Genomic DNA, 17882 nt, shown 5'->3' with positions numbered 1-17882 from the left:
TGATTGATTGCTATCGAATGTTGTGGTTCTAACTGTCATGATGTGAGCTCACTTCCGCCGTCTCACCGACGTCACCGTGACTCGGTTTTCGATTCCGCTGTTATTTTGCGTCTGCGTGGTACGTTCAACTAACTGCGTGGTACGGAAATACAGTATTAACTTACGATTAGTACTAATAGTAGGGCTATCTCAGAATCTGGTGGTAATGAAGTCTTACTATCTTTTATACGAGTATTTTGTATTTTTATAAATCATGTCCTGTTTGATAAGTAACAATGTTGTTGTATAAATGTGTTTATTAATAAAATACCGTAAAAGCCACCGACGACATCTGGGAAACCGCTTTCGGTCTAAACTACAATGCTAATCGAGCGTTCGAAATTTCTATTAATTTTGCTCCATGGTTAAGTAAAGTTATAAATTTTGTGTTTATTCTCTGATAGCTTCGAGTACTTCCTATACAAGTTGATACCTAAGTGACCTAGCACAATATTCTGACATCAGTTGGACTATGGTCGTCAAAGTGCTTATTTATAAAATTCGTCTAACCACCTTAACACAGGCTTGAAGGTAGTATTTTATTTGCGGTGTTATCAAAACTTTGTCAATTGAAAAACGTAAAAATCAAACTTAGTCCGTAACCCGTACAATCAATCAGCTGGTGCAACGTCGTCAGCCTAGAATTTTTTCATGTGCACTGCACAATAAACTTCTAATGTTATAAACTGCATTCAGTGTGTTGCAACAATGGTGGGAATCCACATGCTGCGCTAGTTGCGCTTTTTATCTTTCCCCTCTTTTTCCTTGGTAGTGGGCAAGCGAGCTTGCGTCGGTGGTGTTGTCCGTGGGCAGCGCAGCAAGGTGTAGTCCAGCAGGATAACGACACCGGCCACAAGGAACGCGGCGTACAGGCCAGCGAGCTTCACGCGTTCGTCTTCGGTTTTAGGTCCAACTTCCGATCCGGTAAAAGTGCCTTGCATAATGTGGGAGATGAGCGGAAGTACCATGACAATAACACTGGTGCAGTACATCAGAGTGGGTGTACGCATCCATCTTGCTCCTAAAACGCAAACACCGGTAAGAATATTATGATAATATTGTATCATTAATATTAACCATGGCCCATATGAAAAAGACTGCACCAGCCACTTAACAAATTGAACAGACCAATAAAAATAAGATTCGTATCTACAACACAGTAATAATCATTGCAAAAAAGGTCGGGGTATCCTGATAAACACTATTATAAAATTATTACTAGCGTAAGCAAGTACATGGTTGGGTGCGCTATATCGGAACTAAACAGTACTTCGACTGTACATTGATTATCGCAACCGGTTTAAATTATATTCCACAATAGTGAGTTCACATAACAACAGCTATGTTGGCACAAACCAACTGAAAAGATTCAAAACACAAGTAAAAGTTATTTTCTTAATATTTATTCTAGTGCGAAAGATTTGTAAAGCCGCAAAACACCAAAGTAGCAAACATATACACTGTATACAGATTTACCTGCAAGGGAGCCGAAAAATGCAAGGAACAGGAAAGGGACTTGCAGGCCCAGTTCCACGTACAGCAGCGACTTGAACCAGTGCGGAGGATTGGCAATAAACGGATCTTTGTACTCCTTCACATATTGGTCAAGCGCATCAACCAGCTAAAATTAACAAGCAGACCTGCAGTTTATGGGGAACAGAAATGATGCAGTACATAAAAAACAGTTATTAATGGTTATAAGAACGTATCCAGTTCCATTTGCGTAAGCTTGACATTGGACCAATGTCATTTGTACCCCTCTTGCAGCATACCTGTTTCGGGAAAAGTGATCGGTCTAAGACTAACTGCGCATCGAAAGCTGCAGCGAAGCCCAAGTGGGCCAGGAAGTATGCGGAATAAATAAAATCCCGTATGCGTTGGAAAATGGCCATTTTTCAGATGCCTGCGGTTTATCAAAAACACAAATAAAAATAACGCCCACTTTTGAAGGATTTTATAAATCAGTGTAAATTAGTAAATGACTGAAGTTCTTTTGCTAACATGCAGGAACTGCGGTATACGTTCTCCATAAACGAATCGATGTGCAGGTTTTCGAATGCTATAATTTTATCGCCTATCGGCATTTCAATCGCAGTCGTATGCATTCATAATTTTGTACGTACCGTATTTCTATGGGTTGTCTCCCTTCAACAGGTGGCCTATGCTCGATAAACGGCAAACCTGATTGTGATGTGTGAGTTTAAACTTTCAACCGGCTTCCAACGCGGCAATCTTTTCGTCGAGGTTAATAATCTTGCTGGCTCAGCTGATTTTGCTTGATTTACAATATTCGTATCACTGATAGAGAATGCCTTAAAGTTTTCTGTACTTGTGCATGTATATGTATGTACGTCAAACTATTAACCAAATGTGCGGTTTCCCTTTAAAGTCCAGCAAAAGTTGTAGATACGTGCTGATAGCACCTGCAGCACATACGAGTACAATACCTATTTTGGAAGCTGACTGAACCATATCTGTTTTTTGTGTGTTATGTGTTTATATAAAACTACTATAAAGACTTTGATACTACAATGTAAAAATACATACCGTAAGTATTGATATACTTGTACATACATGCTAGCATAATTACAGATTAATATCTATATTTTTTTATTTTGTCATGGTAATCAATACTATTCATACCGTAGGACTTGTACATAATAAACTGCAGGCCGCGACAACAGCATTATTTATCATGAGCGGTACGTGCTTGAGAGGCATATATCAGCAACAAAATGTGCACAAGGACATCGAATCGGAGGACATCGCATTTAAGGAGATTTTTAACAATGCAAACTTTTTCACGTCTTTCACTGCTCATAAGACAGTAAGTAGTACTGTATCTGTACAATGACTGCAGTCAGTGTTCTGGAAGATGCACCTTTGAGTACCGATGCTGTCTAATTGGGAGGCGGCGGCTTCTTCTTAGACTTTTTCGGATTTTTTGAATGGCTTTTCGATTTGCAAATAGGACATATCGGTGCATTTCTGTGGATATCGTTACCGCAGGTTGGACATTTCTGTAAAAAAGGTCGAATGTATATATATTATAATTATATGCGAATATGGAGTCTGTTTTCTGTATGCGTAAGCTATGTTCTCACCAATATTAATGAACAAGCTCGAATTTCGGCAGTACTGATGCTTAAAAAAGTTTTCACAAAACGATAAATTTCATGAAGCGAAACGCTGATGGAGTGCTAGCTGGCTTCTACTCTGTAGATACTAACAATGGCGGCAAAGATACACAGTACTAGCCGCTCCAAGCGTACTGAGCTAACAAAGGAATTCGATGCCGTAATTATTATTGTAATGCACCTTCATTGGAGGCTGCTTTTGACGAAAGCCGGAATCACAGATTCCCAATGCGGCTGAGTTAAGCGAGCTCGGCGGGAGAGGCTGCATGGGCGGATGCGTTTGGTTATACGGCAAAACAGGATGAAATGCGCCAAGGTCACCGGAACTGCTGACCGCAAAGCCACCAGGGAAGCGGGAAAATTGTTCGTGCCTGCACAGCAACATAGAAAATTGCTAACATGAATACACACTGGCTTCGTGGGATTAAGAAAAGTAAAAAATTGCTTCGAACTTACCGTAATTATCGGATTTGCCCCGCCTCCCCGCAATAACAGCCCCCCCCGTAATAAGCCCCCTTTCTCGACCCTGTTTGAAAAATAAGACCACCCCCGAAATTACGCCCCAGGGAGCCGTTAATAAATTGTCGAGCGCCGCAAAATGATAGGTATACCGCAAAATTTAGCCGCAAAAGTTGTTGTAATTTAATGAGAAACAGTTAACGGACATCAATATAATGCGGTGTTCGTTGGCATACAGCTGTATTAAGAGGTATAGACTCTAAAATGTTGCTCCCAAGGTTGGGCAGTTGCATATATATACCGCCAATAATACCGGTAACTACTGTATTCAGTTTCGCTAGAACACGATGCGCAGTTGTTTGAAAAACAATGCCCGATCTCCGAAATATACCGTTTGAAAAATAATGCCACCCCCCGAAATTGCGCCCCCTCCCCGAAATAAGCCCCTCCGCCATGGCATTCGAACTATTCGCACCCCAGGGCCACAAATTCGATAATTACGGTAATCCTCGTAGCTGCGCTGCAGTCGTATATGCTTGTGCCAGCAGTACCACGTAACAAATATTTATATTTAAGCAGCAATTTTCTAGAAATAAGAAAGTGGCGGTGAATTACCTCCATATGTATAAAATCTAAATTTACAATTCTATGTTAACCATAACTTTTTGAAATATCGAACAAAACTAATTAAAATTTTCCTGTAATAATTCTAATAAGATTCTAGTAAGATTTTGCAATATAACGTGCCAAACAGTACAATACAAAAACAATTACGTAAAAAAGGTTTACTGGGTTCTCTTTCTATGACAAAGCTTAATTAATAAGTATACCGATATTAATTTAAGTAACGCCACAGTCTTTATACTGAACTAACAAACAGGAGAAAACTGACGACAGTTAGCACGTTTATATACCAATAAACGAATACTATTACCATACTTCTAACTCGCAGTCAATACTGAGTCTGGTCGTAAAAACAACAACGACTGTGAACCGCACAGTAAAAGCTGCTCACCTGGCAGCTGCCGCGATAACCGATGCTGGTATCTGAATTCCCTCTTCCGCCAATTCAGGTAGCCTTTCCAAATCCAATGCAGATCTGAGTTTATTGACATTCTCATTCAAAGGCACATATTCCTCCAGCAATTCATGAAGGTTCCGGTTCAATTTTTCCCTGTATTCCTTGCTTTGCTTGTGTATACGATCCATCTGCAAGAAGTGCTTTAATTAATTTTTTTTATACGTACAGATACCGCGTCATTCTTTATATACAATAGATTTGTGTGGATATCTGTGCATCATGCGGTATTCAAATTCCGGTATCAACAGACCTTCATTTTGAGTTCCCGATAACAATTTTTGTCATAAAAAAGCTGCATACATATTACACCGGCCATCATGATTTTTTAAAGCCACCTTCGGTTACAGATACTCTTATATTATATGGGGACATTTTGTTACGCCAGAGATATTTACAAAATAATTTTTGCCATTACAAAAACTAGGGTCTAAATTAAGTATCCTATAATCGTTTAGGGAATTGACTCAATTGACAAACAACACATACGAGAGAAACTTACAGCAGAACACTTTTTAATACTAATACAAAAGCTAAATTCAGGCTAAATTCAACACTTCTATGATTTTAACGACGGTCTTCCGGTAATTTCATGGTTTACATTTATTGTATTGGTGTTTAATTTCGCACGCTGTTTATCTTTACATAAGCTAACAGGCAAGCGCGCTCGCCGTTCAAATAAGTCAATTATTATTCATGCTTATTATCATTATCTAATAAATTGCGTTATACATATGTCTATGTCTGATAATCTGAGCATCATCCAATCTCGTGTGTACAATATATCGTGTATCATAATAATTCAAAATAGGAAGGATTTCAATACAATAAAATCCGGCAAACCGACAACACTTATATTACTGCAGACACCTGTATACGTATTTTCACATACATCTTCGATATCTTTGTTGATCAATTTGATGATTTCCACGTGTCGATCCAGTTCTTGCCTAAGGAGTTTGATTTCCGCATCAAAATCATTAAGACACTTGCTCTCGGTTTGTTGCAGCTTGTGGACATTCTTGACATTTTCCATGAGGGCACTCAATTTTTCATGTTGTAGTTTCAGTTCCTTCAGCGTGTCCAGTTTCAGAAGCCAGTCCTCTTCCGTAGCCATAACTGATGCTTATATTAAGGTTATAGTAGCTACGATAGACATATTTACGAATTTGGTTCAAGCATTTGTCGAGAAATTTACATCATATTACTTGCAATTTACATCATATTGCATGCACTTGCAAGTTGCATGTCAGAATATTCATAACTTTAGTTAGAGTTATGATAAGCGCACTATATGCCAACACTACAACCCGGATCTTTGCGCACTGACACTGCTACCAGAGAGAAAGATAATCTTTCTCTCTGCTGCTACAGTAATCTTTAGTCATTTCGGTGGAAACACAAATGAAAAGCCTAATGGGATTTACGCTCTATGCTGGAATCCGCATCTGCAAGCTGGCTGCATGTTCAACTGACTTGTGAATTCAACAAGAGAAGAAATAATCCAACCAGCCCATCCAAACCGAGCTTTTTCGCGTTAGATGTTAATACAGGCTTCTAATGCTAACTGATCAAGCGGGCGTGAAAAGCGCTTGGTACATACGATTGTGAATGTGTGAATGACAATGCCCATCAAATAAATACGACCATGCTTAGACAACTGTGCCCTGTGGCGGCCCTATAAAATTCCTCTTCGATCGGCGCTAATTTATTCCTTGCCGATTAGTTTTCCGCATACAAAGAAAGAATCATGGTTGCATATGTGCGAGTAGTTGTATTTCAGTACATGGTAAGAAACATCGTTCAGCATTTTCATACTGCATGAAACGTGCATAAAATTTCAAAGCAAATCACGTTCCTTGGACTGCGATGTGCTGCAATTAAAAAATCGCGAAGCTTGCGATCGCTTTAACTATTTTTAGTTCATTTACATCAACAAATAAATTATTAATGGTAACGATTTTGTGCGCGCAAAGGCGTAATCGGGTAGGGTAACTATACGAAACGGAATTAATTATCTTTGCTACCAATTAGCATAGTTTGTTTGGCTGGTTTCCTTAACATTTTCGTTACTTAAGGACTTAGGTCATATAAAACATCGTATAGATGTTCGAAAGATCTGAATTGACACAACATTTGTTTGGACTTGCGGAAAAAATTAATAACCGCTATTAATTTGCCACGCTTTTTTTGGCATTATAGGTATTCGTTCACTCGTTAATACAGAACTGTGCGCTTTTAAAAAATTAGAAGCAGAACCTATTGTACGAGTACCCGTAAAATAAAACACAGTAATCTTTAACGAGTTTGGTAGTATGGTATCATCGGGGTACAGGTATGAAATAACTTGTCAGACTGTCTGTCTGTCGCTGGCGTCTAGCTTGTCGGCAGTTTAAATAAATTATTTGATACATTGGGGTAGTAATTTGGTAGATAAGTACATTTAAATTGCAAAAACGATTTAATTCAGAAAGTCTTAAGAGAATGTTAAAGTGTTTCTAAGAATAGTATTGACAGGGAAAAGGGAAGGTCATCCGGGAAGAACTCGAGTTACACAACATTACACCGCGCTTGCCATTTATGACGCCCGTTTGTCCAGGCTCCAGAGGCGCTGTGACATAAGAGTAAACAATGTTGAGAGGTGAAAATGTAAGGGATAAGTCATTAAACAAAAATCCTCCAGATGGGAAATAAATGACTGATTAAATGGGAAAAACCGCACATCAAGGGCTGCGTAGAATTATGGAGTGCCAAAATGATTTCAGCGGTGTATAGCCCATGTACATTGTACGCTCACACTGAGCATATCAACCGCTTTTCTACCCTTTACGAAGTCGATACTCCCGCTGTGGGATTGTTGGACTACAGATTCGTTAACGCTTTATAATGGCCTTATAAATCCATTCACTGCCGTTTTGGGATTACAAATACGACTTTTGTTGTGTTGTTCGTCGCTGTGCGCTGGGTGTGGAATGGTGGATTTAGGTACGTAAAGCTCCATAAAGCTTGGCAATAGTATTTAATTTGCTCTGTGTACATACATTTTGTGCGAGCAAGATATCGTTCTATGTATACAGTAATATAATCGTATATGTACCGTATTTTATTCTACGGTGCAGGTTAGACTGTAAGTACTGTACAGCAAGTTTTCCGTCTTGACCGTCCGGCGTGGAACTCAGTACATGCGTATGCATACATTTTACCGCTCGCAGGCGTTCACGGTATCACTACCACTGTAAAAAGCGGAAACGCAAGCTTTGCCACCTGAAACCAATCTGTCAGCGTAATTATTCTACCAACTGTGTAGACAATGTAAGGTACTCACATTACTGTGGATTACAAACCTGCTCTTTGTGCGCGTAATATTCTTGATTTTATCACAAAGACGGTGCTGAACAAGCATGCTGGAGTAATAAAGCATCTAGACTGCACAAGTTCTCGGATTTCTTCAACCGAAGAACGGTAAAGGTGGAAAGATTACGGCTAAACATAACGATTATCAGGATTTGCTGCCGATGATCGCGCACAAGCGCAATCCAGGATGAACTGGTTCCGATGCAACACCGTGGAGGTCGATCTCTATCAGGTACTGATATAAACTCTATAATTGTATGTAGTTTGTGCGCCTCGTGATTTTCCACACTCGCTGGACTATGTATATAGGCCGGATACTTTTGTTACACAGAATTGTTAATTATTGTTTTGAACGAATCTGCCAAAAATTTTATATTGTATCTCGGTTTGTCCCTTTTGCTTGCATGAATAAGCTGCTGATTCATCTATTATTAAAAGTTAACCACAGTTGACGGCTTGACACAAACTTTCTTATACGAAAACTTTTGGTAACCAGATTTGCATCGATAACGTCCATGCAGGTATTACTGACTGAGTAGTAGTAAGTACTATAGCCCTAACAGTGTTCCATGGTCTGGTGTAGAGGCTAAGGTGCTGAATTAATATTGGCTGACATTTCTTGACTGTTAATTTTAACAATGCTTAAATTTATTTAGTTGCTATAATTATGTTGCAACTTCCGCTACCTAATTACCTGATTGGGAAAAACATCCTCCTTGCAAACCTGACCTTTACCGTGCGTGAATACAATTTTAAATTGATTATAAAATATGCATGTGTGCGTGGGTGGGAAAGCTAAATTCCCTTTATATTACCTAACTCATTCTGGTAATGTTGATAACTATTTTGGCTTCTTTGGTTATATAGCGACGTCTGTCAATCGGATTGAACTGGCTGCAGTTATTTTTATACGTCTTCTACCTGTTTTACATTGGTTTGTCCCTGTATTTTTTCTACATCGGCTTGTCGGCATTTTCTTCATTTCCGGTATCGGGGACATTCTTCCGGATTTATCCCTTAGCGTTCCAGACGTCGCGTGTGGCCTCCACAGTGACAGTGTGCTTCGCCATGATCATGTTGGTAACCGGTGTCATGGGGAAGTTTGCGGTGCGGATGAAGAGCGGATGTTTACTGATTGCGGTGATCTTAATGCAAACTGGGATCAGTGTTCTCTTAACCGGAACAGCCATTTACGCACACGTTGTCATGCTGGATGAAGGTACCATGGACAATGCGCTGCACTTCTCGCCGGAGGACAAACAACATTTTATCGCATTTCTTCATCACACGGCAAATACGGCTAGTAAGTACTTGATGAAAAAAATAGCCATAAGGAGAATAATATTGACTAGAGTGTGTAGAAATGACGATGTTGCCATAAATTTTGTGTCAAACTATGCATATGGGTGCCTATCAAGGTCGTATCATGGATCACGTTTCAGTTCACAAAACTGCTCTTCTTTTAAAACTTACTAAAAGGTTAAAATTGTGTAAACGTAATGCTAAGGGTTAATTGGCAAATTGTAATTTGATTTCAAACTCAAACTTCTGCTGACCAATTCCAAATTCGAATTTTCTAAACAGGTTTAGATTTTCCTAAAATTTTCCACTTGTTCAAAGAAAAGATGTCAATTTTATGTAGCATGGTAGATTTTTTAACATCTAAATTTAAGCTTAATTACATCACCTTTAGAGCTTTAATTTTATGTAAAATAAATTTATGAAACGGATTAGCGTCAGTTATGATGATTAGAAAAAATGGTTACACCCACGCCTTCAATTGCCTTTCATGTTTTTAGCTGGACTGGCAGCTGCTGTGATAATGGGAACGATATTAACATTAACCTTGTTTGTCCTCCTGAAAGTCAATGCACGACTGCAGCAAAAAAGAAGAGCAAGTACAGCTGATACCCTTGAGCTCTTCGAGGCGGAATATCAATTTTAATATATGTCCGTGTTAAGTATCACGCTCTTTCTCGCCGGTGAATTGAAGACACCTCTGGCCTGGTTCCAATGTGCCGCCGAAAGCTTTGGTTCCATTTTTTATCAGCAAATTTTACTTTTACTGATACAACACTGTGAAGATTATAATTTTGTTTTTTTCGTGGCAGCAAATGGTCTGATCTCATGAAGAATTGTATTTGTTATGCTGAGTGTGAAGTCATATTTGTACAGTAAAGCAACAAGAAAGAAACTAGTGCAATAAACTGAGTTTTTGAACAATGATGCGCGGCATATATTGATGAAAAAAGTTATGTTTGTAAAACAAGACTTGAACTTCGTAGGCTTGCATATTAGAGGCTGACCGGTCGGAAGTAGTCAGGAGTATGGTAAGTACTTGTAATTGGAACTAATTGACTGGCTATGCTTAATACTGACAAACTTCATTTATGTAGCTTTTTAAAACCATTTTTTATACCAAACTCCATGTACGACGGTCACAGCCTCTGAAGTCAAACAAAAAAACAACAGCAAAAAGCAACAGTTAAATAGAGTATTTTGACAGTTCGTAGTTTTACACGAGCACTTACAATTAATATGTACAGCTACGGTGAAATAAATTTTAACTTCGCAACAAGAGTGCCATCCGACATGTAAAACAATAAGTACAGCTAATACTGATGCCCCGAACAGGGGTATTTATACGATGCCAGTTGTCGTGCGGTATTTTGTCCATAGTATCCATAAGGATAAACGGATGACGGTCGCGGATAAGGAGCGGGTCTGGGATTATGTAGCGACGACAGGCTTGCGCTGCTCATGTACGAGCAGACATCGGAACCGGTATAGGGTGACGTGTAGGCATCCATTCCATAGGTAAATGTCGGGGAGGTAGGTGTGGTTTGTGGAGAAAGCGGACTTCCGGAGCTGAACTGAACCGACTGGATTGCGTCACTGGACAGCGGAGGATTGAAGATCCTGGCCACAAGATCAGCTGAACCGTTTAGTGTGTCTGAAAGAAAGAATAATAATTATCATGCAGCCATATCATACTGATGCGTTGTTTCGAAAACACCATTTTCTGCGCTTGTAAAGCAAACTAAAAGAAAATCAAATATGCAATAAATACGCCGTAAAAAGTTAAATAGCTCGACTTCTTATAACAAGCGCAGGCGCAAATTCCTGCATCACGGTATTGGGTCCCTTGTTGCTGACCTTTGGTAGCTTTGAATTGGCTGTAAAAGGAAGCAGCGGAAGACATAGTCCCGGGAGATGCACTTTGCGACATCAAAGGATAAGGCGATGGGCGTGTCATGCAGGCTGACGCCGACTCGACCACGCGACGTTGGCTTTGTTGTGAATTTGTCAACACTTCTGTCACCGAGCTGCGGAAAAACCACTACCCTCTCAACAAATAGGTTCTGGAAACGCTTTCATAAAGAGATTCTTGTACCAGTCATCTGTATCGCAGTCTCGAAATCCTGCAATAAAAATAGCAAGAAATTGTCGTCACCACATCTATACTTTGTTTTGGAAAAAGTGGTCTCCTTGTTTTAGAACTGACCTTTGGCAAACGGATTGCTGGCGATTTTTAGCTGGGTAATCTGCAAGAGAATCATCAAGATTGTGAGCTTTTTCCGCATTTAGATGCAAAACTGAATGTGCTTCTCGCTTACGCGATGGTTCTGGTAGGCGGTGACAGCCCAAAAGCGACACTCGTTGAAAACAAATGTCTTAAAGTTTTCCGTCAGCGACATGTTCTCATCTTTGCTCCCGACATAAACGGCGTGAAAACGTGGTTGATAACGATGCATCGAATTCAGGATTATCTGTACATACGATGCGGTGAAGAAAAGCTAAATGATTATGAGCTGGGAAGTGATATGTGCGAAAAAGGTCAACTTTGCAATGTCAGGTTGTACGTACATGTCCGTTGTCGTCCAGTTGGTTGTTGGTAAGTTTTAACTTATCAAAGCTAACAACCTGTTTCGTCCAGTGTACGCCTTTTGCCGGTGAATCGGGATGGACATGGATTCTTGGGGGCATGTTCTAATAACGTTCTTAACATTTTTATGCATATCCATTGTGTATTGTGAAAAACAAAATCTTAGTCGATCGCTTACTGTTGTAATCTGTAAACTTGGTTCAGTGCCTCAGTGCCCAAAAATTAATATGCGGGATTTTTAATGTGAAACCCGTTACGCTCTTTTGTAATGAATGAACGAAGAGAATTCTAGAATTATTCCTAGACGGCTAGACTGTAGTCAGCGTTTTAGCGAAGTCCGGAATACAGTAACTATATACGGGAAAGCGTATAGGAACTGTAAGGAAGAAGGCAAGCTACGAGGCCTGGGCATACCATTTATTAACATTTTCCTTACCGCACTCAAAGTGCGAGTCTAATGTTAGCTAATCCCAAGAACTTACTATAGCCGTATCACACTATAGCTAATGCCAAAACCATTCCAGTATTTGGTGATGAAAAGATTTTGACGAGAACGAAAACAAAAGACAAATAAAAACATATGCAGAGTATGTCTTAATTCGAAAAAACTGCAGTACAATCAGTAACTGCCATACTTGTAAATAAATGCAGTATATTTTTAAATAATTGCATAATGGTCATTGGTCAGCATCACGAAAACAAACGAATTAAGGGTTTTTAAGGCTTTATCTCTGTGTACATACCGCATCGGCTTTGCCGGCGACGACCCAGGAACTGCTTCCAAAAGCATATCGCCAGCGTTTGTCGTCAACGGGTACGAAATCCATCATCAGCATGTAATCGGCACTGGGATCCATTCCGAACAGCTTGACTTGAAATGTTGGAAACATCCTGCGACCTGCCTACATCAACATCCCAATTACCAACATCATCGCTCTACCACCGAAACGACGCTACCGACCGTCGTCAGCATCACGCAAGCGACGATCTATTTTAAGACATTCACGTTTTACATTGCGCTGTCGCATCATACTGAGCATATTATATAGTGCTCGTACAATATCTATTGTATTTGTACTCAAAGTTTATTACCCAAAACGTCCTGATCACGAAGCATACCTTGTAGCGAGAACCTTTCTTTGAAACTACATTTTATATGAGTACGTACAACCCGTTCTACAGTATAACTCACTACCATGATCAGTCGCTTAAAGGTGAATGTAATAATATCTATATTCATACTCGCTTTAAATCGCTCCAAGTTTGGTTTAAGGACTTGCTGTGCGGTAATGTTATAAGCTGATTAACAAATTATTGTATTTTATGCATTCTCTATAACAACAAAAAAGGGGCTACCATTCAAACTTCAAAGTGCATCTAGTCTGTTAAGGCATAATCGAGGCAGCTTTCAAACTAGTAAAAGGTTTTTCCTTTTTGGTATGGCTGTAATACAAAGTATTAAAGGCAGTTCAGTCCAGTTGATACTTACTCAATACTCATTATACTGCATAGTCTTAGAGCTGGGGCAAACACAGCTTAAGTTAAAATAGGGATATGTTGTAATTTCCAACCATAAGAATAACGTTAATCAGTAAAGCTACTGTCGTAATAATTCAGCAAAAAAACAGCCAAACATTGCCTTATTTGTTTTGTTACTGTTTGAAAGCGACTCAGTTTGTATTGGTACAAGTCATATTTAGCCAATCATTTATCGGTGTTAGTAGTAGCTGCCAAAGCACAATTTGTAGGCAAAAGCACCAGTTTTAGCAGCAAAGCAATCTTTTGCGGTAATTTTCATTAGTTTTTCTGTGTTAACGTACGGTTTAACATTTTGACCGGTCGTAGGTTTCGATCTTACTTACAGTCTGCGGCTGCATTATGCCTACTGCAGTAGTTATTGCTGGAAAACTTGGTTTTTTTAAAGTGAACATCATAAATTTCATCGAGCCTTTTCGGTTTTCGCCTCATTATGAGCTACAAGTCGGTCAAGATAACAGCATAACGGAATTATGGAATAATACTATAAAAAATATTCGCAATGTCGGTTTACGCTGTTTTCTTACATTTCCGAATCATTGCTCTTTTACCTTTGTAACAATCATTTCCGTCCCGAGTTCATTGAACTCATCCCACAAGTTTTTCGTCTCGAGCACCGCATCCACCGTCATGAGTTTTGGATGGAGCGGCTTCGGTTGTTCCGAAGGTTGATGCGGCGTAGGCGACGTCGAGCTCCTTTTCCCGTCCCTTTTTCCTACATGCGCTCTTGGCTTGGGTAATTTGGAGCCTTCCTCATCTTCCGAACTGCAATCGTCCTCATCATTCTCTTCCGATGTGATGAATTTCTCCGCTGGACTATTCCGTTTCTCTGATGCCAGTTCGGCCATAATTCGATCGCGAGGCGAACTGGCTCCCTGTGTGGCATTCATCAGACAAGCTAGAAAAAGAAAGGTCACAGTACTGTCATACGGCAACTGTGTCGTTTGCAGGAAACTAGCTGTAGTTTGAAGATCGAGCAGAACTAATGAATGAGTTTTCTGGCTGTAAAGGCGTAGTGTGAGCCTGAGAATCGCAGTATGGGTGATCGTTACAGTTTATTAATAACGCTGCGCTGATCGTTATGATATGCGCTGGATAAAAATATGCATAACATGTTTATGGATGTAAAGATGTGGAACGGAGATAAACTGCTGCCTAAACGACCCGCGGTGGCAGTAGCAAGTTAGTTACGGCCGAACGATACTGATCTGGATACACTGACCTTGTTAAAAATTAAACTCACGAATAGTTTGCTGCGGAAATATTAAACAAAACAGATACATAAATACATATGTATTCCACATTCACAACTGCAATGGTCACGATGAAAGAAAACACGCTAACGAATTTTGTTTACTGTAATAATGCATATTGGCGAAATCTGATATGTTTAGTTTCAAGAATAACAATGTGACTGAAAAGGATATTATTTCAGTTTGAATTCTGCCAAAACTCACTGTTCCTTACAGAATATGCCTAGCCAATGCACACGTAAAAAATAAAATAATATTATGGCAACAGATTAATTTTCACTTAAGATATTGTGACACACGATTTAATATGTCCACATAACGGTTTATAAACAACAGATTATATCGCATGACCTTTTCTATATCCCACTGACACATTAAAGCGGTTCTCCAAAAGTTATAACGGGGTGCGAACATGCTGTAAGAAAACGATGCAGTGACCTAAAAATGTACCGCATCGCACAGTAAGTACAAAAATTTAATAATGTACCTTCCATTTCTTTAATAGTGGGCACAGGAAATGATCCCAGCCAGTCGAGATAAGGATGGAAATCAGCCGCGGTAGTAATTGGGCCGGTGCGTTGAAAGGCCGACAAAGTGCCACTATTAAATAAGCCCGTAGGATCCATTTGGAGACAATTGTCACTCAGTGGTCTCTGGAGAGAATTATTCAGCCAATAACACCTTGTTAGTGAATTAACGAAGAAAATAATCGCCTGTGTAAAAGACCGGCTGAAAATGTGCAAGTTGAGAACGGAAGTGTTGTCTTATATTCTCGCATCAGAGGACAGCAGCGACTGGTCGTCCACGCGGGTACAGCAACTTTAACAACCGGGTGTGAAATAAACATTCAGTTGGCAGTTGATTTGCACATATGTGCGCAGTGCGCTACACGAAAATGCCACCTTAAGACGCTTTTCATCGGCCAGGAAGAAAGAGGCCTCAATAAACAGCGGCAGAGGTGGCGATACGGATGAAATGAAATGGTGTCAGCTGATGGATTGGATGCTGATTCGCAGTGCGCGATGGTCCTTTGTGTTGAAGGATGTGCCCGACCCAGCTAATAACCAACTGTAGCATCCGTCTGCAAGCATCCACCCCGACCATGTGTGACTATGCGCGCATACGGTAGTTACGGTCGGTAGTTACGGTCGGTCGCGATAGATGGAAACGTGCAACAAAATAGTTTGCGGAAGTGTATCTTCTTTAACTACAAAATATTCCCTAGCTCTAGTTTCCTGCTGTGATTCAATCTTACAGACAAGAAGCTTTTCGAAAAACGACGAACGCATGCAGCAGGATTAGCTGTTATTAAACTGGTAACGGATTCTGACATTAGCTAACCAGTACGCATCACGACAATCAAAGAACATGTGACCTCGTGTCGTTGCGTTTTTTATGCATAACCATGGGACGTATGAGACTCTTGAACTTTGTCTTGGAATTTACGCCAAAACTTTCGTTGTATTGGTATTATATAGACCCACTAATCGGCTAATAACAGCTACAATATAATTTTAAGAGAAAAACTAAAGTGCACATGCTGACAGCAACAAAATGTGCAACTTGATTTTGCGAAAGTGCTCGTATTGGAGGCTTATTCTCGGTCAATTAAGGACAATTCTAGAGGCCAAAGGCGATTAATCAGCTGTGGTAATTAGCCGACTGGTGCTGCAGTGGTAAATCAATGAGTGTCATCCAGAGCATTAAGATGTTGATATTAGATAACGCACAGGCGACAAACTACCCAAAATTAGCATGTTTCATACATTCCTTTGTGAAGGAGACCTCATTTGACCGAGGCCATTGCATCCATTCTGGACATTCCATTTGTGACCTGACGCTAGGAGCGTTTGTCATCGCTGAGCACTCTCCATTCGAACTGACATACGAATTGTCCAAACTGTGATGTCTCCCATATTGTGAAACGTGTCAGTTACAACTTACACACAACAAGACAGCTCGTCGTGTGCTGAAATCGGAAATTTCTTTCATTAAGAAAACAGGATAGATTGTACGGAGTCGAACGTTTATTCAGCTAGCAAGTACACACACATATGTCTTTGCTGGAGACAGCAGTTGTTCAGAAGTTCCAGAACGAAAAAATCCAACGCGCTTCATTCAAAACCTAAAGAAAACATGGGCAGCATTTTTTAAACAAAATTGGGTAAGGTTCTGTAAAAGGCTTCTCGTAGAAGCAGTGGTCATTGGCGAATTTACCTTTGCGATACCCAGCGCAATCGTACGATCGAGCACAATATTTGCATTGTGTACAATTCTGCCCACCTTTACCAGGAAGATATGTCAAACTTGCAAGACACTTGCACGCGAAAATATCGTACAAAATAATAGTTGTAAGCATACACATATTATATTGTACATTATAACAGTTAATATATTTATGCAAATCGTTCTATTTTGAACGCAGCGCTGGCTCAGCAATTCAAATAAGATTCTAACCATGCCGAAAACGGCTGCTTTTCCAACTCTTCAAAGATTAATAAACATGTAAATAAATCGGTAGAAATCTAGACGGAAATGCTAAGTTTGTCTCTGCTTAAACAGTGTGATTTATGCACAGCGTTTATTCAGATGGATGGAGGTGATTATTTTAGTATCGCATTCCTTGCAGATCACATTTCGTGTCTTAATCCATTAGTGGTCGGCTAATTTGATCGCAACTGTCACAGAAGCAAGATGTATCTTATCCTTGTTATCAAGATGGATTAGCGAGCAGGAGTTCATTATTTTTTCGTTGGCCAGCAATCCTGAACATGACAAATCATTAAAGCAATTCTTTTAATGAACTACGTCGACGTAGGTGCTCTCATAACAAACTGATAGTCTATAAGATTCCGCCAGATTCCATTCAAGTTTTCAAGCTGGCCGTATAAGTGACATTATGACAGGCAATTACTAAATTCACTACAGACATGTCTGGAAACGGAACAATTTATTGCCAGTGAACCCTGATCTGCAAGCGCCAGATCTCCCAGGAGCTGATTGTACGGTAAACCACTAATGAGAAAGTAAGACCTTGTTAGGTATTAGCATGTTATTCTAAAAGTCACTGTCGTTCTAATGATAAAAGTAGTGTGCCTGCGCTTGCACCTTAATTATGTCATTTTGGTGGGTATTGCCTG

At 39.8% G+C, this 17882-nt stretch overlaps 4 protein-coding genes across 11 annotated transcripts; 1 reads left to right on the top strand and 3 right to left on the bottom strand.

Annotated features, from left to right (window-relative positions):
• Window positions 1-564: 564 nt before the first annotated feature.
• Window positions 565-2277, bottom strand: LOC129581272 (sigma intracellular receptor 2-like). 2 transcript variants are annotated; one of them, XM_055472252.1, is made up of 4 exons: window positions 2163-2277; window positions 1812-1942; window positions 1516-1660; window positions 565-1060 (listed from the first exon to the last, which is right to left on the bottom strand). In XM_055472252.1, the coding sequence occupies exons 2-4, from the start codon at window positions 1929-1931 to the stop codon at window positions 771-773; spliced, it is 555 nt and encodes a 184-aa protein (XP_055328227.1). In that variant the 5' UTR covers window positions 1932-1942; window positions 2163-2277; the 3' UTR covers window positions 565-770. The 2 variants fall into 2 exon arrangements, with proteins under 2 accessions (XP_055328227.1, XP_055328226.1); XM_055472251.1 differs by lacking the exon at window positions 2163-2277 and having other exon boundaries at window positions 1812-2121.
• Window positions 2278-2691: 414 nt separating this feature from the next.
• On the bottom strand, window positions 2692-7696 carry LOC129581020 (zinc finger C4H2 domain-containing protein-like). Of its 3 annotated transcripts, none has more exons than XM_055471843.1 (5): window positions 6190-7696; window positions 5606-5859; window positions 4651-4844; window positions 3358-3547; window positions 2692-3059 (listed from the first exon to the last, which is right to left on the bottom strand). In XM_055471843.1, exons 2-5 carry the CDS (start codon window positions 5828-5830, stop codon window positions 2940-2942), a joined length of 729 nt encoding a protein of 242 aa, XP_055327818.1. In that variant the 5' UTR covers window positions 5831-5859; window positions 6190-7696; the 3' UTR covers window positions 2692-2939. The 3 variants fall into 3 exon arrangements, with proteins under 3 accessions (XP_055327818.1, XP_055327817.1, XP_055327816.1); XM_055471842.1 differs by having other exon boundaries at window positions 7289-7696; XM_055471841.1 differs by having other exon boundaries at window positions 5606-7695.
• On the top strand, window positions 7633-10262 carry LOC129581021 (uncharacterized). 5 transcript variants are annotated; one of them, XM_055471845.1, is made up of 6 exons: window positions 7654-7698; window positions 7926-8025; window positions 8099-8299; window positions 8724-8803; window positions 8935-9370; window positions 9867-10262. In XM_055471845.1, the coding sequence occupies exons 3-6, from the start codon at window positions 8269-8271 to the stop codon at window positions 10010-10012; spliced, it is 693 nt and encodes a 230-aa protein (XP_055327820.1). In that variant the 5' UTR covers window positions 7654-7698; window positions 7926-8025; window positions 8099-8268; the 3' UTR covers window positions 10013-10262. The 5 variants fall into 5 exon arrangements, with proteins under 5 accessions (XP_055327822.1, XP_055327820.1, XP_055327821.1 ...); XM_055471847.1 differs by lacking the exon at window positions 7926-8025 and having other exon boundaries at window positions 7633-7698; XM_055471846.1 differs by lacking the exon at window positions 7654-7698 and having other exon boundaries at window positions 7743-8030.
• Window positions 10263-10454: 192 nt separating this feature from the next.
• Window positions 10455-15568, bottom strand: LOC129581195 (T-box transcription factor TBX10-like). The gene is made up of 9 exons (XM_055472138.1): window positions 15230-15568; window positions 14041-14387; window positions 12697-12855; window positions 11935-12057; window positions 11685-11837; window positions 11573-11612; window positions 11462-11489; window positions 11224-11393; window positions 10455-11020 (listed from the first exon to the last, which is right to left on the bottom strand). Exons 1-9 carry the CDS (start codon window positions 15366-15368, stop codon window positions 10680-10682), a joined length of 1500 nt encoding a protein of 499 aa, XP_055328113.1. The 5' UTR covers window positions 15369-15568; the 3' UTR covers window positions 10455-10679.
• Between the last annotated feature and the right edge of the window lie 2314 nt (window positions 15569-17882).

The sequence above is a fragment of the Paramacrobiotus metropolitanus genome, unplaced genomic scaffold (assembly GCF_019649055.1).
Source record: "Paramacrobiotus metropolitanus isolate TYO unplaced genomic scaffold, Prichtersi_v1.0 Parri_scaffold0000005, whole genome shotgun sequence".
NCBI lineage: Eukaryota > Metazoa > Tardigrada > Eutardigrada > Parachela > Macrobiotidae > Paramacrobiotus > Paramacrobiotus metropolitanus.
This window is presented reverse-complemented; position numbering and strand designations above follow the sequence as displayed.

Coding starts and splice junctions, on each gene's coding strand:
- LOC129581272 (XM_055472252.1), bottom strand. CDS start 1,931: ATGGCCATTTTCCAACGCATACGGGATTTTATTTATTCCGCATACTTC. Junction 1,661..1,811: donor GATCACTTTTCCCGAAACAG/GTATGCTGCAAG, acceptor TGTTAATTTTAG/CTGGTTGATGCGCTTGACCA. Junction 1,061..1,515: donor ATTTTTCGGCTCCCTTGCAG/GTAAATCTGTAT, acceptor TTTGCGTTTTAG/GAGCAAGATGGATGCGTACA.
- LOC129581020 (XM_055471843.1), bottom strand. CDS start 5,830: ATGGCTACGGAAGAGGACTGGCTTCTGAAACTGGACACGCTGAAGGAA. Junction 4,845..5,605: donor TCAACAAAGATATCGAAGAT/GTATGTGAAAAT, acceptor CACTTCTTGCAG/ATGGATCGTATACACAAGCA. Junction 3,060..3,357: donor AAAAGCAGCCTCCAATGAAG/GTGCATTACAAT, acceptor CCTTTTTTACAG/AAATGTCCAACCTGCGGTAA.
- LOC129581021 (XM_055471847.1), top strand. CDS start 8,269: ATGCAACACCGTGGAGGTCGATCTCTATCAG. Junction 8,300..8,723: donor TGGAGGTCGATCTCTATCAG/GTACTGATATAA, acceptor AAATTTATTTAG/TTGCTATAATTATGTTGCAA. Junction 9,371..9,866: donor TCACACGGCAAATACGGCTA/GTAAGTACTTGA, acceptor TCATGTTTTTAG/CTGGACTGGCAGCTGCTGTG.
- LOC129581195 (XM_055472138.1), bottom strand. CDS start 15,368: ATGGATCCTACGGGCTTATTTAATAGTGGCACTTTGTCGGCCTTTCAA. Junction 12,856..14,040: donor CGGAAATGATTGTTACAAAG/GTAAAAGAGCAA, acceptor ATGTTGATGTAG/GCAGGTCGCAGGATGTTTCC. Junction 11,021..11,223: donor CCAATTCAAAGCTACCAAAG/GTCAGCAACAAG, acceptor TCTTTCTTTCAG/ACACACTAAACGGTTCAGCT.